General features: G+C 54.7%; 3 protein-coding genes across 6 annotated transcripts; 2 read left to right on the forward strand and 1 right to left on the reverse strand.

Annotated features, from left to right (window-relative positions):
• Positions 1-10: 10 nt before the first annotated feature.
• On the forward strand, positions 11-4,617 carry BCS1L (BCS1 homolog, ubiquinol-cytochrome c reductase complex chaperone). Of its 3 annotated transcripts, none has more exons than XM_084209554.1 (8): positions 11-40; positions 826-1,202; positions 1,462-1,601; positions 1,717-1,911; positions 2,110-2,173; positions 2,530-2,699; positions 3,152-3,269; positions 3,978-4,617. In XM_084209554.1, the coding sequence occupies exons 2-8, from the start codon at positions 883-885 to the stop codon at positions 4,228-4,230; spliced, it is 1,260 nt and encodes a 419-aa protein (XP_084065680.1). In that variant the 5' UTR covers positions 11-40; positions 826-882; the 3' UTR covers positions 4,231-4,617. The 3 variants fall into 3 exon arrangements, with proteins under 3 accessions (XP_084065680.1, XP_084065682.1, XP_084065681.1); XM_084209555.1 differs by having other exon boundaries at positions 29-40; positions 813-1,202; XM_084209556.1 differs by lacking the exon at positions 826-1,202 and having other exon boundaries at positions 27-40.
• An 856-nt stretch (positions 4,618-5,473) lies between these two features.
• On the reverse strand, positions 5,474-12,530 carry RNF25 (ring finger protein 25). 2 transcript variants are annotated; one of them, XM_084209084.1, is made up of 11 exons: positions 12,485-12,530; positions 12,277-12,351; positions 12,102-12,204; positions 11,940-12,007; positions 11,150-11,219; positions 10,954-11,025; positions 10,101-10,241; positions 9,312-9,401; positions 8,670-8,804; positions 8,504-8,554; positions 5,474-8,299 (listed from the first exon to the last, which is right to left on the reverse strand). In XM_084209084.1, the coding sequence occupies exons 1-11, from the start codon at positions 12,520-12,522 to the stop codon at positions 7,832-7,834; spliced, it is 1,311 nt and encodes a 436-aa protein (XP_084065210.1). In that variant the 5' UTR covers positions 12,523-12,530; the 3' UTR covers positions 5,474-7,831. The 2 variants fall into 2 exon arrangements, with proteins under 2 accessions (XP_084065210.1, XP_084065209.1); XM_084209083.1 differs by having other exon boundaries at positions 5,474-8,554.
• A 72-nt stretch (positions 12,531-12,602) lies between these two features.
• Positions 12,603-25,392, forward strand: STK36 (serine/threonine kinase 36). The gene is made up of 26 exons (XM_084209658.1): positions 12,603-12,911; positions 13,766-13,906; positions 14,606-14,683; positions 15,110-15,240; positions 15,491-15,740; positions 16,138-16,231; positions 16,491-16,660; positions 16,877-17,076; positions 17,155-17,275; positions 17,386-17,529; positions 17,799-17,978; positions 18,194-18,291; positions 18,645-18,750; positions 19,509-19,650; positions 19,928-20,055; positions 20,657-20,761; positions 21,106-21,204; positions 21,396-21,490; positions 21,858-21,921; positions 22,093-22,203; positions 22,347-22,421; positions 22,807-22,981; positions 23,354-23,501; positions 23,705-23,864; positions 24,120-24,860; positions 24,961-25,392. The coding sequence occupies exons 1-26, from the start codon at positions 12,732-12,734 to the stop codon at positions 25,147-25,149; spliced, it is 4,125 nt and encodes a 1,374-aa protein (XP_084065784.1). The 5' UTR covers positions 12,603-12,731; the 3' UTR covers positions 25,150-25,392.
• Positions 25,393-25,402: the final 10 nt, after the last annotated feature.

Raw genomic sequence — 25,402 nt, forward strand, 5'->3', positions numbered from 1 at the left:
CGGAAGCGGCGCGGGCGGGAGCGGAAGCGGCGCGGTGCAGGTGAGCGGCGGCGGCGGCGGCACCGGCTGGAGCGGGGGCGAGGGTGGGGGATCCTCCGCGGAGTGGCCGGGGCTGAGCCTCTGCTGCGGGGAAGGCCGGTGTGGATCCGGGTCTTTTTCAAGGGAGGGTGGGACTCTTGTAGGGGGAGGCTGCGGGACCCTGCCCAAGGGACGCTGTGCCGGGTAAAGAGGAAGGTCACACCTTATTCTAGTGGAGGTGGGATTCTGTACCTGAGAGAGCAGAGCGTGTCTGTGTGTCTGGCGGGGAAGGATTCCCCTCGATCCCAGTACGTTACAGGCCTGCGGAGGGAGGTGGAGAAGCTTCAGGCCCCCGGAGCATGCGGCTATAATCTAGACATGGAGGTGTGCCTTCTACCACCGTCGTGTGCCCGTTCTCAGCACCAAAGACCCGGCTCTTGGCTCAGCCTGGGGATGTGCTTCAGCTTTTTCAAACATAAACCTTAAATAATTGCAGTGCTCATTATTTCTGGCTGTTTAAATAATAAAACCTTGTAAAACTATGGCCTTGTTGTCTTGACTGAAGAAGCTACAGATGTTACTGTGCTTTTTCAAGAGCCTCCTGGCCCCCTTCTGCTTGGCTCACCCAGTGGTCTGCAGAGAGAGAGAAGGTTCCTGCAGCCAGCAGGAACACTTGGTAATAAGCGCAGGTGTGGGAAATCCAGATGTGCCAGGCACTCCTTCACCTTGAGGCCTAGCCATGATAAAGGGCAGGGAACTGTGGGTGATCTGTTGTGTTCCTTGCTACCATTCAGTCTTTCCTCACAGGTTTGTTGCCGGAGTGCAAAAACAATGCTGTGGAAAGGAGCTGCCTAACCTCCCACAATGCCCCTTTCTGACTTTGTCTTAGCACTGAAGGACAACCCATATTTCGGGGCTGGGTTTGGCCTCGTCGGGGTGGGCACGGTCCTGGCAGCAGCCCGTAAGGGGGCCCAGTTTGGGCTGGTGGCTTTCAGGCGCCACTATATGATCACCTTGGAGGTGCCCAGCAAGGATAAGAGCTACCAATGGCTGCTGAACTGGGTCTCCCACCATGCCAAGCATACACAGCACCTCAGTGTTGAGACATCATACCTGCAGCATGAAAGCGGGCGTGTCAGCACCAAGTTCGACTTTGTCCCCAGCCTCGGGAATCATTTCATCTGGTAAGGGAGGGTAAGGGAAAGCAGTTTGGGGGTTGAGCCTCACTTTTACAAGCTGGGGGGCCTGTAGAGCAGTGGAGAGGGTCCTTCTTCCTCTCTGGGTCTGGGTTAGGGCAGGACATGAAGAGTAGCAAGAGCAGCCTGTACTCAGCAGTGTGAAATGATTTCCTTACATGAGATGAGTGTTCTTGATGCACGAACCAGTTGAGGCACAGCTGAGTGGTGCTGGATCACTGTACACCCACCTGTCTTCCTGCCCCAGGTACCGCAGGAAGTGGATTCGCATCGAGCGCAGCCGGGAGACACAGATGCTTGACCTGAACACAGGAACCCCCTGGGAGTCTGTCACCTTCACTGCACTGGGCACTGACCGGGAGATCTTCTTCAATATTCTTCAGGAAGGTCTGTAGGGAACCTGTGTGGGGTCCTGCTGGGAACAGCCTGCTCCCTGGAGATGCCCAGGGCTTCAAGGGAGATCCTCTTCCCTGGCAGCTGTCTCCTGTGCCTCTCTCTACAGCCCGGGAGCTGGCACTGCAGCAGCAGGAGGGGAAGACGATCATGTACACGGCCGTGGGAGCAGAGTGGCGCCAGTTCGGCTTCCCCCGCCGCCGCCGGCCCCTCAGCTCCGTGGTGCTGGAGGAAGGCGTGTCAGAGAGGCTGGTTCAGGACGTGAAGGAGTTCATCAACAACTCCAAGTGGTACAATGAAAGAGGCAAGACTCTGGTGTGGTGTGCTCTGTATGGGGTGGGGCAGGATGTTCATGGTCCTCTCTGGAACTGGCTGTGGAGATTTTTCCCTGCTGCTTACTTTCCCCAGGTATATCCTCTTTGCGTGGTCAGCACAGCACCACAGCTTGGAGGGAGCACAGAGCAATCCAGGTGGTTATCCTAAAAGAACACTGTCTTTTTAGGGATTCCCTACCGAAGAGGCTACCTGCTTTATGGTCCTCCTGGATGTGGGAAAAGCAGCTTCATGTGAGTACTGTCAGCTCCCTGCTCTGAGCCACAGCAGTCTTGGATGAGAGGGTGTGGATGAGTTTGGGTTTGGAATACTGGAGTGGACTGTGCCTTATGTGTGGTGCCTATTGTAAGCATTTGCATTGCTGGCACTGTGACAGGTGAGGGTGACAAGTCCTTTGTGCCCTTGTTTTGCACAGTGCTGCATGGTATGGGTGGGCTGAACAGGGGCTTCTGCCCACCCCTCAAATCTGATCCTTGTTGGGAAGGGACTCCTCTGCCCTCTCCCTTACTGCTAAGGGGAGAAATCTGATTTTTCCTTGACTGTGGGCTTTCCCACTGTGATTTATCCTAGTGGTTTGTGTCCTTTCCAGCACAGCCCTGGCTGGGGAACTGGAGTATAGTATCTGCCTGCTGAGCCTCAGTGACCACAGCCTCTCTGATGACCGGCTCAATCACCTCCTGAGTGTAGCACCACAGCAGAGCATCATACTGCTGGAGGATGTGGACGCTGCCTTTGTCAGCCGGGACCTTGCTGCTGAGAGTGAGCACTGCCCCTGTTCCTGGGCCAGTAGCAGGAGGGAGGTTCTGTGGCTGTACCTGAAAAAATATTTTGACTCTGGACTGCTCAACTGCTCCAGCAGAAACCAGGAGTGGGGGAGTCTCTCAGGCCTCAGAGTCCAAACTGGAACTTGTCCAGTTTTGGCTAGGCTGTAAAAGGGAATTTGGATCCTTTATGCTTAGGCAAAGGTCCTTCTCCTGCCCAGCTACTTGCAGGATGAGGGAGAAGGTGGCTTTCCTTCTGTTTTTCTTTGAGTTCCCATGGGTGTGTGTGGGCAGGGCAGTTGAAATGTGCTGCCAGCCAGGTAGAGGGTCAGCCTCCAAGCAAGGAGCGAGTGGGGAGCTTGGCATAAGCCTCAGGTGATAGGAAGGTGGCCCCAAGCCTGTGCAGGGTTAGTGGCCAGCAGCTACAATCTCAGACACCTCTCTTCACAGACCCAGCTGTGTACCAAGGCATGGGGCGCCTGACCTTCAGTGGTCTCCTTAATGCGCTGGATGGTGTGGCCTCCACAGAAGCCAGGATTGTCTTCATGACCACCAACTATGTGGACAGGTCAGAGCTGCCCCTGGGAGGGAACGGGGTGGGTAGCAGAGGAAAACCTTGCTCCCTTTTGCTGGGCTTTATTTATTGAATCCTCCAGCATGAAGACTGGAGATTCAGATTTCCCACATCCTCCCTTGGGATGCAAATCCTTTGATTGCTGATCAGGATCCCTTTTGCTGGAGCCTCAGACGCCTACTTGGTGTTCAGAACATGGTTGTGTCCTTCAGGAGTGGTACCACCTTCCTGCCTGTGGGGAGCTGCAAGTTTTGGGGTTGTGTCCATGCTGTGTGTGAAATGCTGGCCCCATGTGCAGCCCACTGGGTTGGTGGGATGCAGCCTGGGCTCACAGTGCCTGGACAGCTGCGGTGTGGTGTGCAGGCTTGATTCACTACAGACCAAGCTGACCTAGGGGTTTGTTCAGAGGTTGCTTATGGGACACAGATGGGCAGAGCTGTTTCCCAGGACAAAAGTTGCTTTCTTGTCATCCTTTAGAGTCAGTACTTCCCCAGCTCTCTCCTTTCTTTTTGGGTTGATTTCTCCCCTCAGTCTCTCCAGGGATGAACCTGTTTGCCTCCTTCACCATCTCACTTCACCATCTCATGGCACTTTGCAGAAAGGACAGGAGCTGTGCTAGTGTGGATAGGGGCTTCCTGCAGGGCCCACCCTAAACAGATGCTTTGATCAGGTTTTCCCGCCCCACCCTTTGTCTCTTGCCAGGCTGGACCCAGCCCTGGTGCGTCCTGGCCGTGTGGATCTGAAGCAGTATGTGGGCCATTGCTCCCGCTGGCAGCTCGCCTGCATGTTCCAGCGCTTCTACCCCGAGCAGCCCCCGGCTGCAGCCCAGCGGTTCGCGGAGCAGGCGCTGGCAGTCTCCAAACAGATCAGCGCTGCCCAGGTGCAAGGCCACTTCATGCTTTACAAGACAGACCCTGAAGGAGCCACTTCAAACATAAGCTCCAGCCTGCTGTGACCAGGGGCCAGCTTTCCCTTGTGACACTGAGATGACTGGGACAAAGATTCGACGATCATGCTATGAAGCCACCCACCTGCACAGGCCAGGTCTCTGTTCACCTCTACCTCTCCTATGCCTTGGTTTTGGAGAGTCAGAGCTGCCAGCCTCACAGCAAGGGAGGGAATCTGGCTCTTGTGCTCCCCAGACTTGGGTGCTACTGCACCAGCCCTGCTCACCAGTGTGTGCCTCATGTTGGGATTGCTGTAAGCTACCAAGGCTCCTGGTGTGGGTCAGCCTGGAGGTGCCCCAGAAGGGCATTTCCTTTGGGCAGGACATTGGGGTTCTACACTGGTAAAAGTGTCTGGTTTTTTTAAAGGACAGTGGTCTCACTGGTTTGTGAATATCCCCTGTGAAGTGCACAACACAACTCTTGTCTCTTTGGTTCGTTTTCCTGTTAGTTGTCCCTCTATTCAGCTGCTGGTCCTGACCAGGGCCTGGAAAGGCCAGTACTGCAAATCCAGAGTGTTTCTGAAAAAAAGCAGCTCCTAAGAGACAACTCATTGTCCCTCAGGCTCCAGGCTGGCACCACTGGTCCTGCTGAGTTATGATGCCAAGTCACAGATCTGCTTGGATATTGTTCCTAGATGGGCATGACTGTCCTTCCCACCAAAGGAGATGTGGGGCCCTGGAGCTGTATGAGGGCAGATGAGAGGCCTTGGCCAGTTACTGCATATCTTCCCAAGAGCTCTCCCCTTCCAGTCCCTTTTTCACAATCCTGAAAGTAGTTTCCTCAGAGCCAGTCCTATGTTAATGTGGTCAGTTTAGGGAGTTGCATCACCTTGCTTGGGCTGGGGGAGTGGATTCCAAGCCAAACCCTAATTGTAGGTCACTGCTTAGCCCTCCTCTTGCCTCTGCTCTGTGGGACCAAGAGCCCGTGGCAATACACAGGGGCACAGTCAGTTGGCACCTGGATGGGTTTTGGTGCAGACAGGCACTACTTTAATGCAACCCCAGACTTCCACAAATGTTTCTGCAAGCAAAGGATCAGGATGCTGCTGGCTGGCATCTCAGACCCTGTGTTTGGCCATCCTGCAGAGGCTGGCTGCTCAGATCTATCCTCTTCTCTCAAAGCTGAGGGTCAAAACTGGCCAGTATGTGACTAGCAGATGTCCCACAGCAATCTGGGAGGATGGGGAGTGTTTGGGGGGGAGCCAGAGGGACCCGATGCCACCACACGCAACATCTCTCGCTGCTTGCTTTTAATAGTGTTAATGCTACAGATGCTGCCAGTGCCTTTCTGCCTGGCCTAAGGGCTTCTGCCAGTTAAGCCTCACAACAGCCTTGTGAGGTAGGTGCATGACACAGGTGGACACCAAGCAAGGGGACCCAGGTCGGCGTGCAAGCTCTCTTCCTCCCCTCTGACCTGGAGGTTTGGTTTGTTTATCCCAAATTCATTTCCATATATTGTTGCAAAATGCCCTCTGCTCCAGGCTGACAGCAGTGAGTCACAGAGGGCCCTTATAGCACTATTCCCAGGGAAAAAATCCCTTCCCACTAACACATGTGGCATTTGATTGAAGTTATCCAAGTCCTCACTCTGATTTCCATGGCTGAATTCCCATGCTCCAAACATGGCACAACAACATTTCTGCTGAGAGTAATCCTGGCTTACCAGAGGAAGCCAAGGAGCTTCAGCTGCTGTGAGGGGCAGAGATCTTCCATGTTTCTTTCAGGACACAATCAAATGCCTTTCTTGGAACACAGCAGTTTCACCAGTGAAGGCAGGAGAACAAGTGCCAATGTCAGGTAAAGTCTGCACCTTTTCACCCAAGTGTGGGCAGGCCATTCCCCCAGAAACCAGCTGAACAAGGACAAAGGGAGCACCGAAGGAAAATTAGGGCTCTCTTCAGGACATGAGTGCACAGCCCCCGTCTGCAGGAAGGCACAACTTCTGTCTCTCAGATCAGCCAGCCCAGGACAGGTAGTGTAGGCTCAGGCCAAGGAGGGAGAAAAAAAGAATGATTTTAAAGCATTAGGCTTGAAAATAGACCTGTGTTGGAAATTTAAGCACAGAAGGTTCTTGAGCAGCAGGTTAAACCAACCCCTTCAGGTCAAGACCAGGTATGGAGTAAGCAGGGCAGCAGATGAGGAGTTCTCAGTCAAGAAAGGGGGTAGTGCAGCTTTCATGTGCCAAAGCTCAGCCAGACGGATGTGTGCACTGGCAAATGCCCTCTTGGCACACACTGCTGTTGGCTTCCTGGGGATCTCATGAAGTTCTGGCAAGTCCATTGTAGCACTGCTATTTTTGCACTTAGAAGGAGGAAGACTATAACAACCCATGTGTGGGCACAAGAGGTGGGGGAAAAGGCACAAACAAGTGTGAAGGAATCAGTATTGTCCAGGTGAGGCAGAGCTTACACTAAGCCAGGCAAAGCAGGGAGCCCTCCTGCCACCCAGAAGTGCCAGGGGAAGGTCTCTGCCTCAGCCCTAGTTGTAGGGAACAGGGAAGGAATTGAAAAATACCAGGGATCAACACCTTTGCTCCAAAAAGCAACAAACAGGAGCAAGAGGGCAGAGGAAACAAAGGGAGCAGGCTCTGGAGAAGACCCAACAAATTAATTTAATAGCATTCCCCCACTTCAGAGGCTTGGGATCACTCTTCATGGCTTCTGAATGGGACATCATTTACATCTGTGGAGCAGCAGCAGATGGAACTGCACCAAGTTAGTTTAAACAGCAAATCCTCATTTAAGCAATATCAGCTTGAAGATTACAGGAGGGTAAGCTGTATCCAAAATACTGGGGCATGTCTTCACTTCTGGGTTGTCAGAAGTGCTAAGAGACAGCCTGGCCTTGGAGGGGGCTTCTGACACATAGAGGTTACAAAGCAGAGTACTCTTTCCCGAGGTTCCCCCATCAGCTTCAGCCTGCACAAAAGCAGCTGAAAGACAGGGCAGGAGCTCCAGTTAAATATGGGCTTCCTGGAGAAGCAGGAGCCAAGGTGAAGCCACCAGACAGCTGTGACCTGCCTTAAGTGCTGACTTAAGCTTAATTTAGATATCATGGCTGGGACTGGGCAATGTCCTGTGTAATAAGGATTTGCCAGGCCAATCCTAGCCTTCTCAACTTTCCAGTTGAGAAAGTGCTCTGAGAAGGAATGGGGGACAGAGCAAGTGGAACTGAGCTCCAAGATACTGCCCTGGCACTTGGCACCAGCACAGCTCCACTGGCTTCCAGGGAAGGTCTTGCCACACTTTGGCTCTGCCATGGCACCATGCTGGACTCAGACCTTTGCTTTGTAGGTGTGCACATTTCTTGGCATTTCACCTATAGGGACAATGGCTGCAGGTCCCCAAAGCTACTTCTGTCTTCTGGGTCCTCTGAGACCAAGGCTGATACGATCTGTCAAGGTTCCACTTCTCCAATGCTGGTAACAGCCCGCTGCTCATGCTAGGATGCTTTACACTGCACATACTCTGGTGACACTGCCTGTCCCACGCTGTCCCATGTGCCATCTGCCTCCTCCCTTCCAGGGGGTACAGTATCTGCTTGCTACTGCTTCATTGTTCTCTCCAGAAACAGCCCTTTTTTCCCCCAGCCCAGCCCCTCATCATTCCTGCTAGGAGCCACTCTCCTTCTCAAGATGGGCTTCTCGATGTCCACTGGGCCTGAACACCCCTCGCCCTCTTGGTGCTCTGGGGTAGGAACCGCGCTCCTGAACTCTGGACCTCTCCCACCTTCCACAATCCCAGGGCCTGTGGTGGCCCTGCCAGTTGGGGGCAGCTTTGTGATCACTGCGGTTGAACATCAGGTTCTCCTTTTTCCTGCCCCGGGCCTCAGTCCCCTCCTCTGTGCTCCATTTCTCCATGTCATGGTGCTCTTCTTTCAAGTCCACAGTTTCTGTTGCTGGTGAGGGATCTTTACAACACAACTCCCTTCTTTCAGCCAAGGGAGCAGCCCTGCTTCTACTGGGAGGCTTTGAAAACTCCTGGCTGTGCCGTCCAGCAGGTCTACGCTCTGCTCTCTGGCTGAAGACCCTGGGCCCCCTGGAGCCGTGGAGTGGATAACAGGCTTCCTCTCCTGGTTCCTGCGAGACACTGCACAGCTGCCTGCCCCGTCCTCTGGAGCTTGGCCTCTCCCCTCTGTGCCTCTCCCTCTTGCTCAGTTGCTCTCTGGGCACAGCACACCTCTCAGGCTGCCCGGGTTCCACCCTGGGCTCTGATGCCCCAGCTGGCTCGGGAACCGAGGCTTGGCTGGGTGGCTGGGGCACGTCCGCAGCGCGGGCACTCACCGACAGCTCAGAGGCAGTGGCTGCTTGTCCTGGATCCACAGCAGCTGGAGGCTGAAAGAAAAAAGCCACTGGTTAAGAAAAGGACAGGGGTGTTCCACAGCAGATGACAATGCTTGGTCCTGCAGCCCCACGCCCCCTCAGAAGCTCTCTGTCCCCAGTCCCGTACCGCCTGGAGGCTGATGAAATATCGGTTCCTCTCGGCCTCAGGGTCAATGATTCCCCCCTTCTCTTGCTGTCTCTTGAAAATCAGGCGCAGTTCTTCCTGGTGCTGCAGCACCTTGGCATCTGGCCTGTATGGCTCCTGAGCAGAAGAAAGCAAGGCAAGGTAAGGGCTCTCTCAACACCTAGCATGGATAGGCATGGCAGGGCTGGGAGCTACTCCCCAAACCCTTCTTTGCACAGTGGCAGGCAACCCACTTCCTTCTGCCACACTGACCAGGCCTACAGATGCATGGGAAATCCCTGGACAGAAGCTGAGCATCCCAGTGCAGACCCACTGTTTCTGCAGTGACTGCCTTGGGCCATCCTGCTGTGGGGCAGGATGCAGAGCAGCTACCATCAGGTCACTCTCCTGACTTGATTGTATCCCAGTGAGTGCAGGGATGTTCCCCATGGCAGAATAACCTCTCCCTCACCACATCTGCTCAACTCAGGGCGATAAAACTGAACCTGCTTTGTGAGCTGCCCTTTGGATGGGACATCTAGGAGGACCTCAGATAGAGCGTGCATGCATTCATCCCTTCCAGTGTCCCAGTTGAAGCTACCCAGTGAGGAGGCACAGCTGGGCAGGTGAACCTCCATCTCTCACCAGAGGGTGCTGCGGGGGCGGCGCTGCCTTCAGAGCACAGAGATCGTAGACCAGGGTCTCCCGGCAGACAGGGCACTGCACACCAACTTCCTGTGGGGAGGCAAGAGAGGATAGCAAACCTGTCTGTGATCCAGCTCATGCACTGCCCCACAACCCCACCCTGGAAGTGGAACAGGGTGTCTTCTTCGCTCTTCTGCCAAGGTAAGGAAGCCCAGAGGGGTTCCAGCAGCATGAAAGCAGCCTAGTGTCTCAACAACTGCTATGGAAGGTGTCTCCACATGAGGCATGCTGGGATTTGTGCTCCAGCAGCTGACTGCTTTACAAAGTACCTCTGTCAACACATAAGGCTTCAGCCCTCAGCCTAGGATGTATTTTTTCTGCTCCAAAGTTGAGTGTGTCATCAAGGCAGCACCTCTTTGAAAGGTTTGTAGGAAGGAGCCTTTGATTTGTTCCATGCTCAGCTGTTACATTTGCTTTGCAGTGGACAATTGTTCCAACACATGCTAGGCAGGTTTTATCACCCCAAAACACAGGTGATTTGTGTTTACCCTGCCGCAAACCTCCACAGTTCAAGGACTAGGACTAGGGAAGGAGCCCTTTTTTCTAATTTCTGTGGTTCCAGAAATCTAAAAGTGCAACTCCCTTACCCCCTCACACAGCAGGCACTGACGCAGAGATCCAATAAACCAACTAGTTTGGTCAGAAAGGGCCCTTGCCCCATGTGCCAAAGAGGGTGATACAGATGTTACCAAGGGTCTGTGCAGGGGGCCAAGGAAGGAGACCCAGTACCTGTTTGGGGGATGGTGCAAGGTGCTGCTCTCTCTCCTCCTGCTGCATAAGGATCTCCTCCTCCATGTGCTGGGCATAGCGGGCCAGACAGTGGGAGTGGAAGTAGTGGTAGCACTGGGTCTTTGTGAAGGCTTCTTTCTCCTGTCAAGACAAAAGTGCATATTTGAAGGATTTCTAAGCAAAGAGTTGTGTAACCACCCAGCTGAGCTGGGTTTTCACTTCCATGTCAGTGGTGTCCATGGGGAACTAGTGCTAGAAGAGCCACCTAACATCATCTGTTGGGCTGCAGCTCCACTCCTTCAGCAATTTCTGGGACGCTGCTTCTTGTTTCAAATGTCAGAAACACTCCTAATGTCAAGATGCAAAGATTTTATGACTGATTTCTCTGCATGCATTCCTGTGTAACCAGCAATCTTCCCACCTGGTGTGTTCTCCTTCCTAGGCAGGTGTTGACTTTCATTGCAACCCTGGTAAGGCCTGCTCCCTGTCCCCACAGACCTCAGCACCTGCATGGATATGTTCTAGTCCCTCCTGACCACCTATGTGCTGAACTCCAATTGAGATGTAGCCAACACAGGGAAACTGAAATGCACCATCAACTAGCCCCAGAACCTATGCTTCTTTGGAGATGTTCCAGCATCTCTCGCTGCCCCACACCCATTTTCTGTAGAAGATTATCTAGAAGTTGATGGGAAGAGCAGCGTGTATTGCACTAGGAAGGGCCCTGTGCAGAATGGGAGGCAGGGGGCTGCTGGGGTGTATCTTGGTCCCAGGCTGATACCCCAGTGTCAGACTTCCTGTTCTCTTGCCTCACTTCCCAGTCAGTTTATGGGGTCAGGAGACACATGCCTACCTGGAATCCATAGAGGCAGATTACACACTGTCCTTGAGGAATATTGTTGTCAGTGAGGATCTCCTTTCCCTTCTGTGAAAGCATTAAAGCAATCGTTTTACTCACTGGCCTGCCCATGGGCTCAGGGATGTCCTACCCCTTGGGCAGTCAGGGATCAGTGTCTGTGGCTGGTCACACCCAATCTCCTCACTCTCACCTCGATCAGTTCATAGAGCACCTCTGTCCCCAGCCTGGCTTCAGCAACACTTCTGAGGGTCTGGGAAATCCTACAGCAAAGCAGCAGAAATCCTTAACACAAATTTAGCTACACCTTTTCACTGTCCCACATACCTGCCATCCTGCCATGATGACAGGAGGAAAAAGAGAACACTGGCCTTCAGGCTTTGCCTGGAGCACAGGATGGGCACACATACAGACACATATTCACGTGCTGTCCTGGCTCCCCACAAGCCGGTGCACAGGAAGCCTTTGTTATGACAGGACTTGCAGGAGCATGTTTGCTGATGGCCTCAGCTTGAGCTCAGCCAGCACCCTTTGGTTTTGGTGAATCCCAGGGTTTGTTTGTCTGACAGCAGCCCCTGAGCAGGTCCGTTGGGAGCCACATCCTCTTGTACTGCTGACAGGCACCAAGGTCTCTGCACACATTCCACTGTGCCAAGGACCAAAGCACAAAGACAACAACAGGCTGCCCAAGGACTTGGATCAGTCCTACCTTTGTCAGGGCAGAACCAGCAACTTTCAAGGCCCCAGGGATTCAAATAACATTTCAGGGGAACCACAGGGGAATAACCACAAGGTGGACCCCTCTGTGTTAAATTCAGCACCAGTGGCTCCTGAGAGATTCAGGACAAAGTGATTTAGAGACCTGTATCCATCTGTTAACCAGACACAGGGAATCATATGAATTAGAGAAGGCTTGTCCATCAGTTCTGCCTCCTGGATCTCTGAAGGAAAGGACTGCCACTCCCCACCCTCCTGGCACTCACTTTTGAATCTGCTCATCTGACAGCCCCCGCGGATTCCTGATGGAAATCTCCGGAGCTTTATCGGGATACTAGGATAAAAGAGAAACACCCAAAGCACAACAAGGAAGGTGGAGAGGCCCGAGGGTCGGAGGTGCAGGGGCGCCGGGGGCGCGGGCAGCCTACCTGAGGGGGCACGGAGAGCACCAGGGTGAAGCGGACGTACTGGGAGTCCTGGTCCTGGGCCGTGGCAGGGTGCAGGGTGATGCTGATCTCCCAGGGCTCCCACCTGCAGAAGGGGCAGCTCGGGGTAAGGAGGGCAGCCCGGGGCCGGGCCGGGGATGGGGAACGCGGGACGTACCTGCCCAGGCCCCGCGCAACCTGCAGCTCCTCCAGGTAGATGGACTCCAGCACCTCCACCTCCGGCGGCAGCGCCCTGCGGGAACGACCAGGCGGGGGTCAGACGGCTCCGGGGGGCTGGGGGTGCGGGACGGCGGGGGTGCGGGGACCGGGAAGGGTGCGGGCACGTGGGAGGGTGCAGAGACCGGGGAAGGTACGGGAGCTGTTACCAGTCCGTCGCCTCCGCTTCCTCACCGGCCGCCGCCATCTCCCCGCTCGCCCCGGAAGCGGAAGGGCGAGCCCGTTGCCAGGAGACGCCTCGGCGGCGGGTCGGGGGCAGAAGCGGAGCGCGGCGCGGTTCATCCCGCCGCGGGATCGCTGCCACCGGGGCTCGGGGCTCGTCCTGCCCTCCAGCCGGTGGGCAGGAACAAGGCCTGGGGCGGGGGGACGACACTCGCCCAGGGGAACGGGCGCCAGATGCAGCCCCGCGGGAGGAGAGGTGCCCGCGGAAGGGGACACGCTGCTCCTCACCGGCCTCTTTGCCTCGGCAGCGCAGCGGCCCCGTCCCGAGTGATGGAGAACTACCACGTCCTGGAAATGATCGGCGAAGGGTCCTTTGGGCGCGTGTACAAGGGGCGCCGGAAGCACAGCGCCCAGGTGAGGGGAGAGGGTTGGGGCTCTGCTGTGTGTGGCCGGGGCTGATTTCTGGTGCCTCTTGAATTGTAAGGCTCTGCCAGGATTTTGGGACTCGGAATTCATTCGACTTTCTGCCGACGGTCCTGACCAGCTCCAGCTGGCACTAAGTCATCTGGATTCAAGGGACGTCAGGTGCGACCTCAAGACCTCAAAGCAGAGCCAGCACTAAATTTAGATTATCTGAACCCCCCAAGACAAATACCCCATAGCTGGTGTCTGACTATTACTAGGATGAATGTGTTTTCCTCTTATCAATTTGAACCTCCCTCTGTTTCAATTTGTAATTCTTGTGTCGTCCTCCCACATGCTTCAGTCCCCTCACCATCATGGGTCTCTCTGCTATACCCGTTCCAGCCTATTGATGTCTTCTGGGCCAAAAACCTGGCCACAATATTCCCAACATGGTGCACAAGATTAGAAATAAAGGTCAGTAATCACTTTGCTGCAGGTCCTGCCTGTTGATATAGCCCAGGGTGCTGCTAGTGTTCCTCATTTTCAGGGCATGCTGCTGGCTCATGTTAGGCCTGCTGTTCACCAGCAACTCGAGGTCCTGTCCCATGTTTCTGAAGTCCTGGTTTTGTCTGTGTTCACTGACTACATTTCTTTGCTTTAAATGCCAGTGTGAAAAGAAGTGTGAGCACAGTATTGACGTGCAAGGGCCTGGGGAGAGCCCTAGGTCCAAGGGGCCCAGTGAACAAGTCTCATTGCTCGATTGTCTGTGTTCAGCTGGAACCCTGTTTGGGTTAAAAGCAGCCTTTGCCAGGGTGGGTCTGACCAGGAGTCTGGCCTGATCCCAGCTTTTCCTGCTTTGAAAGGTGGTGGCCTTGAAGTTCATCCCCAAGGTGGGGCGGTCTGAGAAGGAGCTGAAGAACCTGCAGCGGGAAATTGAGATTGTGAGAGACCTCCATCACCCCAACATCATCCAGATGCTTGACAGCTTTGAGACTGCTAAGGAGGTGAAGGGGATTACTCCTGGAAAAGGCTTTTGCTTGACTGGGGAGGGGAACAAGGGCTGTCCCCTGCTGTTGTAGGGACATCTTTCTCAGGAGATGCTGCTGACCTCATCCCAGGATCTGGTTAGTGTTTTTCAGAGCCCTTTCAGAGCCCTGCCATGTGGGGAGCCAACACCTGTGTGTGCTGCACTAGGTCATATGCAGAGGTGAAGGAGCTGACCAGGGGCTGTGTGATGCAGGAGGAGTGGTTTGAGATCACAGGATAAGGGTCACTCTTCACTCATTAGTCTCTTCAGAAACTGCCTTTTCACTGATTTAAACTCTCATGGATATAATATGATAAGAGAGGATTGAAGACTGTTCTATGGCACATGGGAACATGAAATAAAGTCATTGGACAGCAGATTCAAAATAAGCTCAGGGAGTGATTCTACCCACTGGGCTTGGCAGTACCATTCTGGGCTTGTCCTGTCCTTCCCTCTTCTCTAGTCTTTGTTGGCTGTCTGATATGGACAGCTACAAGGCCTCTGCCAAGTGCCAGGTCCTTGCTGCAGTGCAGCTATGGGAGCTCTCTTCCATTCCAAGTCCCAGCCCAAGCTGATGGACTTTACATGATGGCATCCCAACACCTCCCTCAAATTTCTTACCCTGCTTTGTCCTGGTCCCCAGGGCCTGATCTCACCATGTCGCTCTTCCTTCCAGGTGGTGGTAGTGACTGACTACGCAGAGGGAGAGCTCTTCCAGATCCTGGAGGATGATGGGAGTTTGCCTGAGACCCAGGTGTCTATCTTTGCAGTGGCCATGCAGTGTTTGCTGCAGCCTAGAGAAAACAGGACTTGTGTGCCTGCAGGCACAGGGTCTCAGCTGTGAGCCAGGAGATGTCAGGAGGGTGAGGGTGCCTCCAGGACTTTACCTGGCAGAGCTTCTGAAAAGGATGGAGAGGGGCCCATGTTGGCATTGTGGGATAGTGGGGTCCTGCAGAGATCTCAGTTTCTCTGTTCCCTTTACAAGGGCCACAGCACTAGACTGCCTTGGCTATTGGCCCACTCCAAGAAACTGCTGGCCCATGGCTGGGGTTGGTCCCTGCCCCAAACAGGACAAAAGTAGAAGTAGTGTGGGAGCCAGGCTGTAAGGGACGTAGCCCCCGTGGTTGTGCCAGTGGGTGGCATCATGGGACACAGGGTGAGGCTTCTGTGTCTCTGCCAGGTCCAGACCATAGCTGCCCAACTCATCTCTGCTCTCTATTACCTGCACTCCCACCGCATCCTGCACCGTGACATGAAACCCCAGAACATCCTGCTGGGCAAAGATGGTGTTGTCAAGCTCTGTGACTTTGGGTGAGTGCTGGGGGCCAGCTTGAGGGGAACACCGGGCCTTGGAGCAGCCAAGGGGTTTCCTGCATGCTGTAGAGGAGGAGTAGGGGAGTGCGGAAGGGGGCCTGGATTCTGTGCATATTTAGAAGTTATGCAGAGAGGGGAGATTTTGTCCTCCAGAAGGAAGAAGTATTGATAAACTCATAGGGCACTTCCTGGGAGCTGCAACAGATGTTTCAGCCTGAACTTCAAGTCTGTGCTTTGCTCTGAGCAGGTTTGCCCGTGCCATGAGCATCCACACCATGGTGCTGACGTCCATCAAGGGCACCCCGCTGTACATGTCCCCTGAGCTGGTGGAAGAACGGCCATATGACCATACAGCAGACCTGTGGTCTGTGGGCTGCATCCTGTATGAGCTGTTTGTGGGCACTCCTCCCTTCTACACCAACAGCATCTTCCAGCTTGTCAGCCTCATCATCAAGGACCCTGTCAAATGGCCCGTGAACATAAGCCCAGAGTTCAAGGTAAGGGCTGAGGCCCTGTCTGCAGTGTAAGATCTTTTAATGCAGTTTTGGCCTCACCTGCTGCCCTGGTGGGTCACTCTTAGCTTATGTCCCCTAGCAGGGACTTCAGAACACAGAAAAGCAATGAGAGCTGGACCTCCTGGAAGGGGAATCCTTATCACTGTTATCAAATGTCTGCTGTCCATAAGCTGGGAAACTGGGTCCAACAGCAGAGGAGTGATTTATTGGGTTGTGAAGGGAAATGCCTTGCTATTTGCCCTAAGCACTAAGCTACTCCTTTCCCAGAGTTAGGCAGGAAAGACAGGCCTCCTGAGTGCCCTCAGTGAGGGAGACTGGTGGGTACACTATGCTCACTGGTGGGTGCTGAACATGTGTCAGTGATCCTGCTGCTCTGCAGAGCTTCCTTCAGGGATTACTAATGAAGGACCCCCACGAGCGCCTGTCATGGCCAGAGCTGCTTTCTCACCCCTTCATTGCTGGACGGGTTACTGGTAAGTACTTACTCCTTTTCCAAAACTGTCCAGGTCTGTTTCCTTCTACTAATGTCTGGAGACTGGGAGGAACCTCCCTGCCCTGCTATTTTTACTATCCTGGTCTATGCCTCTCTCCTCTCAGCTTTTTCCAAGCACTGACTCCTAGCTCCTGGTCTTGCTCTGGGTCCCATGGGATTCCCCCGGGATCTCAAGAGAGATCACTCTCTCTGTGTCCCAAGAGAGAGCTGCTGCTGAAGTTCTCCTCTTGCCTCCCCAGTGATTGATGACACAGAAGAGCATGGGATTTCAAACCCCTTCACTGTCAAGCTGTCTCCAGAGCTGCAGGCCCTGAAGGAGCAGCAAGTCCATTCCATGGCCCCCAGGAGCAGCTCGTCCAGGATCTTGAGAAAGGCCCAGCAGAAGATGGTTGAAGAGACAGAGATAAAGGTGAAAAAAAGTCTGAGGTTCCCCTGGCTATGTCTCACAGTCAAGGCAAAGGAAGGACACTGAAGTGGGCCCTGGGGGAAAACACAGGAGTACATGGGTCAGGCTGGGGTGTCATCAACACACAAGGCAGGATGTGGGGTGCTCATGGTGGTGTGGTCTAGGGGAGTCATCTGACTGAGTGATCCTCCCCTGACCAAGCTCCTCTGCCATCACCAGGGGCAACTGAAGGCAGATGATACATCTATGAAGGATTCTGTCAATGGACATCCCACTCATGAATCCAGAGCAGCATCAGGGAAGGCAGCCCCTGAGGAGAAGGAGCCATTGACTGCCTCCAATGAGAAGAATCCATATCTCCTGCAAGGAAAGAGCAGCACAGCAGAGTGGGAGTCTGAGGAGTCTCCTCCCATCCCAGGGTGAGGGAGGCAGAGGCTGGGGCAGGAGGAAGAGGGAAAGGAAAGGTCTTTCACTGACTGTACTGTTTCCTTGGCCAGGCAGCACAGCCTCTCTCAAGACTATGAGTGGGAGTTTCTTGGAACAGGTTCGCCTCCACAGCCTGGTGCTGGCAGAGCAGAGCCCTGCAGCAGGCACAGCACTGTGGACCTGGAGACTGAGGTAAGATGGTGTCTTCAGTGAGGACAGCAGGGCCCAATTGCCAAGGGCTGGTACAGAGACCCTGGGACTGGCAGAGTCTGTGGCACTAGTCCTTTCTCTTCTGTCGCTAGGAGCTGGAGAGTGATGAGGAGTGGCAGCAGCTGATTGAGGACACTGAGGCTTCAGCCATGGAGCTGAGCGTGCCTCTAAGCCTCCTGAAGGACCCAGCTTTCCAGCACCGTGTCCAGGACCGCCTGGCAGACTCTGCTCAGCAGGTAAGTGATGGCTGGCTCAGGCAACTAAGACTGGAGACTTGGATGATGCCTTCTTCATCAGGATTAGGTTGGAAATATATGAAGAATCCTCAGTCCAGCCAGCAAGAAGATCCTCTGCTTCTCCGGGAGTTGGAGCTGTCTTGTGCACTTGGCTTGCCACCTGCTCCTCCGCTGTCCCCTGCCTGAATGGGTTGAATTGCTGCTCCATGGCTGGTGGAGACACCAAAACCGCTGCTCATTATAAGCTCTTCTGCCTTCTCTGTGTCCAGGTGCTGGAAGGGATGCTGGAGGGAGCCTCCCGTCTTCGTTCTGTGCTTCGTGTTATTGGAAACCTCCTGTCTACCCAATGTGATGCTGAACTGCTGGACCACTTCTGCCAAGAGCTGAACGTGCCTCTGTCCCTTCTGTGTCTAGCCAAGCAGATCCTGGAAAGTGGTGTCACCAAGCAGGTGGGTGTAGAACCCCGGGGAAATATGGGCACCTTCCAGCCCCACGGAGTAGTGGTGCTGAGGAGGCCCTGATGTCCTGCTGGATCTGGCTCACAGGTTCCTCTTCCAGGCACCCTTAACAAGGCGGAGGTTCTGGTAGGGAAGGATCATGTGGTAGTGGTGTGGGGATGGCCAGCAGACAATCCCCATTTGTGGTTTCTTTCTGGATTCTGCAGCAGCCCTGGTGTATCGCTGTGCTGACAGACCTCCTCATGGTGACTGAAGTTTATTTCAGCAGTGAATGTAGCCTGGAGGAGAGTGGGCAAAAGGACAGGTAGGGACAACCACCTTCTGTTCCCCGAGGTCTTGTGTGGCCACTTTGGGGACCACAGGCAGTAGGTGGAAGGGTGGTGTTCATACTCTGCAGCTGGAGTTGTCTCTGTGGGGGACCATCATGGTCTAAGTGCTTCATGCCATATTGCTGTGCTCACAGAGGAGCACTTTCCTTGAATGGGATTAACTGAAGGAAAGGCACAGTTGACAAGTCCGGTTGTGCTGCTTGCTGAGAGCAGCTCGCAGTGTGCATGTGCTGCCTGCTCCATTAGCCAGAGCCATGTGGGCCTGTCCTCACAGCAAGGGGCCATGTTTCTCTACATTCATCTATCCCTGCTGCCCCCCCACCCCCAGCCTGCAGGCCATTCAGAAGAGTGCTGACTGCTTCCTGGCCCTGCTGCCGGAGCTGCTGGCTGTGCCAGTCGACAGTGAGATGAGACTCTGCCAGCAAAGCCTCCTGGTAAGGGTGCTTCTATCTCCCTCCTCCACACCCTCTGCACCCAGGGACAGTAGCTATGGGGTGGTCTGTGTATGTTGGAGGAATGCAGCCTGAGGACCCTGCTCCTAACTATGGCGTCTGATATGTTCTTGTCAGGGCAGGCTGCCTCACCCATTGGGGTTTTTGCGGGGAATTGCATACAAAAAGAAAGTCTCTGAGGGGGCACTTTTACTGGCCTTACCATTCAGGTGTGGCTTTACTGGCTGAGCCGATGGCAGGTGCAGCCCCTTGTACACACTCTAGCACAAAAAGTGTCACTTCATCAGACATACGCCTGCCTCTGCTGCCTAGAGTTCTGCTGCTGGAATTGTGCTAGGTGGGCACAGTGGGTTCTCAGCATTGGAGTATGACTCACACGTGGCTTGGGCAGGAGATGCATACAGGCTTGCATTTGATATCTTTTAGCCTTTGTTTTTGAGCTGCATGTTTTAGCACCAGAGTCAGCAAGAGCAAAAATAGCTGTTGGACATGCTCTGCCAGGCTGTGATAGAGGTAAGGAGGGACACATGCCTCCATGTGTACTCCTCACTTTGGCAGCATGCAGGCACATGTGGGTCCTATACAGTAACCTGGCTGGAGTGGTCATTTGGAGGTCCATAAAGTTCCAGCATGAGTCCTTCTCCCATTTCTGCTGTCCTCCCACAGCTTCCTCCTGTGCTGTCCTTTTCTTTCCTCTCAAACTCAGTCTGCTGTGATGGCAACTCCTGTGTCTTCCCCAGTGCTTCACCCAGCTCTGTGAGAGCTTGGACACGACAGACCCTTCTATCTCTGCACACTTCTACATCAGGCTGCAAGAGGAGCATCAGCCTCTGCTGAACAGACTCCTTCAAGGATCCATCTCAGAGCAGCCTGCTCTTCGAGGTAGCAGTGGTAGCAGCTCGCCACCTCCTCCTGGGATTTCTTCTTCCTCCCCTTGGTCTCCATCAGAGCACTGACAGCCATTGTAGTGCTGTTGGCCAGAAGAGGTGGCTGAAATTTATCTGTCCAGACCCCTGCTAACTTGGGCTCTCCTCCCTCAATCCCAGATCTCACCCTCCTTATGTCAGAAGCCTCTCTTTTTCTCTCTTGCCATCCAACCCTACCCTGTTTCCCCCCAGCACCTTTAGCACAATGAATCCCCAGCTCTGTCCCTGTGCAGGTGCAGCAGTGGAAGGCAAGTCAGCCCATGACCAGAGCCCATGTGTGGCAGAGTTCTTCCTGGCTGCATTGGCTGCTGCATGCAGCATCCCCCTGGAGAGAAACAGCTGTCGGGAAGCCAAGCAGCAGGTTAGACCAGCTCTCTGTACAGGGTGAGGAGGTGTGGTCTTCCCAGGGACAGCAGCCCTTTCTAGGAGGATCTCTTTCTCAGCAGTAGAGTGGAGGGCTGGGATCCTCTGGCTTTATTAACTTCAGGGCTCGTATTTGTGGGCTGCCAACCTCCCCAGCTAACAGCTGACCTTAGGAATGTAAGGATTCTTGAATCAATTAAGAGACTCAAATGTAGGATCTGAACTGTGAGATGGACTAAGTAAAGAACCAGGCAATGCAGGGAAAACATGAAGAATTCTTTTATTACAGTGATATGAACTGTAGGAAATGTGAAATTGAAGGGGCAGTAAGAGGGAAAACAATTACAGGTTTACATTTGATTCTTTAACTCTGAGTCAACAAGGAGAGAAGCAGAGGAGGAATCTTACCTTGCTCATCTCAACTCTGGGACTGTGTATCAAAGCCATGCTAGGTCATGACAGATAGGCATCCCTTAGTAGACGCAGGCAAGATGTAAAAAGCAGATGCTTTCTTTCATTAAATTGTTGCTAGCATTAAACTCTTCTAGTCTGGACAGTGCTTCAGGTGCCCAGAGTGCAAAACAGGCTGTTTTCTTCAGGTTGCTCATGCAGTAGCTGAAGAGCTTATGGAAGGAGAGAGTCAGCAGCTTGCAAGACTGCTGGGGAGACTGGAGGACCCAGGCTGCTCCTTGAATGTCCTGAAGGTAATGGCCCAGTCCTTTTATCTGGCTCTGCCCAGAAGTGCCTGGGCCTTTACTCTGGAATTAGAAGCATGGCTAAGAGGGAACTGTGAGCTTGGGAGACTGGAGGACCCAGGCTGCTCCTTGAATGTCCTGAAGGTAATGGCCCAGTCCTTTTATCTGGCTTTGCCCAGAAGTGCCTGGGCCTTTACTCTGGAATTAGGAGCACGGCTAAGAGGGAACTGTGAGCTTAGCCCTCAATGGCTCCCATCTGTCTGGTGTCAGTTGTTGAATAAATGAGCCCATGGTAGCCATGGGGTGGAACCTGTCTGCAGGGGCTGGTGGCATCTCTCCCCTCTGCCTTGCAGATCCTCTATGCTGCCTGCCATGCCTACCCGAACTTGTGCCAGCACCTGGAAAGGAGCCAGCCTCTGTGGGGTTCCCTCATGCAGCTCTTGAAGGGTGAGGTAGGACTGACCACAGCCCTGGTGGAGGGGTAGGAGTGTGGGCAAGCAGGACGCATTCCGCTGAGCACTGGTCAGATGAATTTGTGAAGGAAGAGGAGTTTTGGGGAGTTTAATCGAAAGAGTGCAGTTCTCCAGAAACACCTCCCAGAAACACCTCCTTCTCCCTGCTATGAGTTCTGTTCCTTTGGTAGGTCCCTGTGGTGGAGGTGACCCAGGAGGCAGCCTGTGAAGCCTCTCTGTACCTGCTGGCCCTGCTCACTCTGCAGCTTCAGGCATCCCCTCCCAGGTAAGCAGACACTTTCATTCATGGGCGGGAGAGGAACATGCCCTGCCCTGAACAGCACTCTGTCATGCACACGGCCCGGAGCTAGAACCTGGTCCCACTGATCCCTCTGATCCAGGCATGCCAGCAGAATGCTGGGGCAGTGTGGGTGGGTGCTCGGGATGTGGTGAGGATGATCCAGGGCAGACAAGGAGGTGCTGTGAACCAGGGCTCCTCCTGAAAAGTAGCTGCTTCTCAGCCATGTGGATTTGGATGCTGCTGTTCTGCATGATGTGAAGCTTTTAACACTATTTTGCTCAGCATGTAATATCTAATGCCCTTGATATGAGGCACCTAGTGAGTTATAACTCTCCTGGTCCCTGCATTTCAGGTGTGAGGAGATGGTTGCCCTGGCTGTGGATCTCATCACCCAGTCTCCTGTTGTGTCCCTTGTGGTAAGTCACGTCCCCTGCCAGAGCCACTACTGACAGCTTTGCAGATCCCTGCATCCCATTTGGGCCTTACTGTTCCTCACTCAGGGTGGGCTGAGGCCAGGGGATGAAGGGTCAATAGTGACCGAGCAGATGGGTAAGTCCCAAAGATGCTGAACTCTCCTTGTCCCACAGGGTGCTGCAGCATTTCTCCTGGCACAGCTCAGTCAGCATGGGGTGGCTTTGGAGCTCAAGAGAGAAAAGATTCTACCAGTGGTAGCAAATGCGCTGACTGCACCTGCTGAGGTATGGGATGAGGACAGAGAAGTTGGGGACCCATGCATACCCCACTGTAGAGGTTGCAAAGATGGGCTCAGAAGGGTGCAAGTGTGATGCTGTTGCCCTCGAGCCCAGCACCCAGCTTCAGACTGTCTTCCACTCTCTTACAGCTGCAGTTCCCCCTGCCAATGGGTGCTGGTCTGTATGATGGGTTCTTTTTTCTCCTGCTGAAACTCTTTGAACAGGTACCAGTCTAGCCATCTGCTTTTCCTGGTCCCTGCCAAAAAGCGTGGGGGCAAAAAAGCCTGAATGCACATTGGTAACGAGGCTGAGGGAAATCAGGAACTGTGCAGTTTTGGCTGCACAACCCTATAAAAGTCACCTTGTGTGCCTGCCGGGCTGATGGAAGAGTGGCGGGTGGGGAGGGGTGATTCATGGGCACACTGGAGTAAAGGAGGGCAGATATGCCCAGGGACTGACACTACTGAAAGGTGCAGCAAGACCCCTGGCCCATATCAGTCTAGCCCGGACCTCCAGAGAACCATGGGACTGGCAGAGCCATGTATCAGAACCCTGGGGAGCCATGGAGGAGGCCTTGAAGACCTCTGACATCTGCCTCTCTGCCTCTAGGAGGATGTGGTCTTGGAGCAGGGCTTTGCTTCCTCTGAGCTATGGAGCCTGGTCTGGCATTCTGTTGCTGTGGTGCTTCATGTGGGCACCAACAGTGCAGCGCTGGAGGGAGATCCACCCCCAGGTGCTGGTCACCCCATGGCAGAGCCAGACTGGAACCTCCTCTCCCCTCAAGGTAGGAGCTGTGGGACAGAAGGGCATCTGCCTTAGACCCTGCTTCACATTCCATGTCTGTCTTTCTCCACATCTGTTCCCTGAGGCCAGAGGACTCGGGTGGTTTTTCTTGAGGATTGCAGTGTCTGCTGGGGAGAGAGGGCAGCAGCTCAGCTGAGCTGGCTGTGGAAGAGCAAAAAGGATGTCTATGCTGCAGAGAATGTCCACTCTGTAAGGTGTGACCACCTGGGTGGAGATTTTCCGGTTTTGGGCAGGGAATCACAGAATCTACGCTGGAGCAGCCTTGACAGCAGTCTGGAGCAGCACAGACAGAAGTGAAGGAACTTTACAGCCTTCTCTAGCTTTGCCCTTCTGCCTGCTGTTTTCCCTGCAGGAACCCTGTTATTCCTCAGCCTGGCCCTCAGCATCTTCACTTGTGAGTCCCACCAGTGTCTGCCTCAGCTCACCCAGTCCCATGGCATCCTCATGGTGACACTGAAGAGACTGCTGTCCCCTGGCTTCTTGGCATGCATGGCACAGATGTGAGTTGCGGCAAGGGCTGAAGTGGGCAGAGCTCAGCTGCTGAATGGGGCATGGACATGAGCACACCAAGGGCTGAGAAGTTCCTGATTTGGCACTTGCAGAGCCTCTCCTTAGTGCCTGGCACAGGGAATGCCCTTTGCCCCTTGCCCTGAGGTTTTTCTGATCATCCCTGTATTAAGCCCTCTCTCTTTCACAAATTCAGGCAAGCAGGAAAGGATGGAGAGCCTGAGGTTGTCCCAGATGTGGTCATCCAGGTCTGCCAGCTCCTCTCTTTCCCTTTTGCCCTGGAAGTGGATAAAGACACCTTAGCATTGATCATGGAGGCTGTGAAAGATACCCAGATCCCTGCCCAGCTGCTGCAGGTACTCTCTTGGCCCTCCTTCCCCCCATACTGTGGTGACCCCTCCCTACATTGCAGTCCCCAATGCATGGCACCTCTTCACATCATGTTGGCAGCCCATACAAGGATGTCATTTGGGTGCTATGCAGCCCTTGGAGAAGCTGGACTGGCTGCTAAGCTTGCGCTGACCTGCTGCTGGCTGCCTTCAGCTGCTGCTTGGCTTGGCTCATGTGTGAGCACAGTGCACTCAGCAGTTCTGTCTGTCCTTCTGCCTTAGGTCTGCGCTCACCATCTGCCCTTCTCGTTCACCGAGCTCCCCATGGGCCTCTTGTGCCAATTTGTGGTGTCTGATATACAGGTCATAGACCAAGTGGTGACAGAAGCTGCTGCCTCAGAGCACATTGTTGCCTTCTTGAAATCTGTCTTGTCCTCAGACAATGTCATACTCACAAGTGACCTCCTATCTCTCCTGGCCCACGTGGCCCGGGCCTGTTCAGAGCACCTGCCCTTTCTCCAGAGGATCCTGACGGACTCAGATGTGGCTGAGCAGCCACTGACCTACCTGCTCAGTCACAACCATCACTTGATACGGGCCAGAACCTGCAACTTGCTGGGCAACCTGCTCCGGCACAGGTCTTCCCCAGCGCTGCAGAGCCAGCCCGTTTGGCTGGAGAGGCTGCTGGAGTGCCTGTCGGACCCGGAGAGCTGCGTGCGCAAGGCAGCCACCTTTGCAGTGGGCAACGCTGCCTGCCACGCGTCTTGCCCGGCGGGGACGCTGGGCAGGGCCGTGCCCGCGCTGACCCGGCTGCTGAGCGACTCGAGGGCCCAGACGTGCTACAACGCGGCCCTGGCCCTGAGCAACCTGGGCCAGCGCGGGGAGGAGCTGCGGGATCTGCTGATCCAGAACAGGGCCCCCGACCTCCTGCTGCAGGTGACCTGCCAGGACCCGCGGAAGACCGTGCAGGAGGGAGCTCTCGAGGCACTGCGAGCCCTCAGCCAGTACCCTGGGATCCAGCAGGTAGGGCACGGGTACCTCGGCTCCTTTGGGGGACGTGATGGAGCTGTGGGGACAAGGGTCAAGCTGGTGGGTGACTCTTGTCCCTCTCTTGGCTGTGCAGGTCCTGCTGTCCCTCAAAGCCACCGAGAGGCTGGCTGCGCTGGCCACTGTCAGTCCCCAGCCGCCTTTTGCCCGGGACGGCGAGCCGCTCTTCCACCGCCAGTGCGAGCTGCTCCTCCGCCGCCTCGCCGCTCCGCCCAGCCGCGCGGGGCCCAGCCTGCTGTCGCCGCGTACCGGCGCTGAGCGGTGACGCCCGGGCATCCCGGGACGCCACGGACGCTTCCTTCACCCTCCTCAGGCTCCAGCCGGACCTTCCTTGCAACCCGCGTTGTCCGCCTGAGGGGAACTCTACCCTGCCGTCTTTACCCGGGGTGCCCCCCGCGGGAAGCCGGCCCTAAAAAAATGCCCGTTCCTTCTGTAACCGCGCCACTCCCGACGGCTCCCGGAGCCGTGCCCTGCCGCCGCCGGGCTCCGCCGCGCCGCCAGGGGGCAGTACAGCTCCC

This window comes from Fringilla coelebs, assembly GCF_963513975.1.
Source record: "Fringilla coelebs genome assembly, chromosome: 7".
In the NCBI taxonomy this organism is placed as follows: Eukaryota; Metazoa; Chordata; class Aves; order Passeriformes; family Fringillidae; genus Fringilla; species Fringilla coelebs.

Excerpts from the sequence above, each read along its gene's own strand:
- BCS1L (XM_084209554.1), top strand. The coding sequence starts at position 883 with ATGCCCCTTTCTGACTTTGTCTTAGCACTGAAGGACAACCCATATTTC. Across the intron at positions 1,203-1,461 it reads CTCGGGAATCATTTCATCTG|GTACCGCAGGAAGTGGATTC; the intron begins GTAAGGGAGGGT and ends TTCCTGCCCCAG. Across the intron at positions 2,174-2,529 it reads TGTGGGAAAAGCAGCTTCAT|CACAGCCCTGGCTGGGGAAC; the intron begins GTGAGTACTGTC and ends TGTCCTTTCCAG.
- STK36 (XM_084209658.1), top strand. The coding sequence starts at position 12,732 with ATGCAGCCCCGCGGGAGGAGAGGTGCCCGCGGAAGGGGACACGCTGCT. Across the intron at positions 18,751-19,508 it reads TCTGCCAGCAAAGCCTCCTG|TGCTTCACCCAGCTCTGTGA; the intron begins GTAAGGGTGCTT and ends TGTCTTCCCCAG. Across the intron at positions 23,865-24,119 it reads TCCCTGCCCAGCTGCTGCAG|GTCTGCGCTCACCATCTGCC; the intron begins GTACTCTCTTGG and ends CTTCTGCCTTAG.
- RNF25 (XM_084209083.1), bottom strand. The coding sequence starts at position 12,522 with ATGGCGGCGGCCGGTGAGGAAGCGGAGGCGACGGACTG. Across the intron at positions 12,205-12,276 it reads GTTGCGCGGGGCCTGGGCAG|GTGGGAGCCCTGGGAGATCA; the intron begins GTACGTCCCGCG and ends CCCCTTCTGCAG. Across the intron at positions 11,026-11,149 it reads TGCTCTATGAACTGATCGAG|AAGGGAAAGGAGATCCTCAC; the intron begins GTGAGAGTGAGG and ends ATGCTTTCACAG.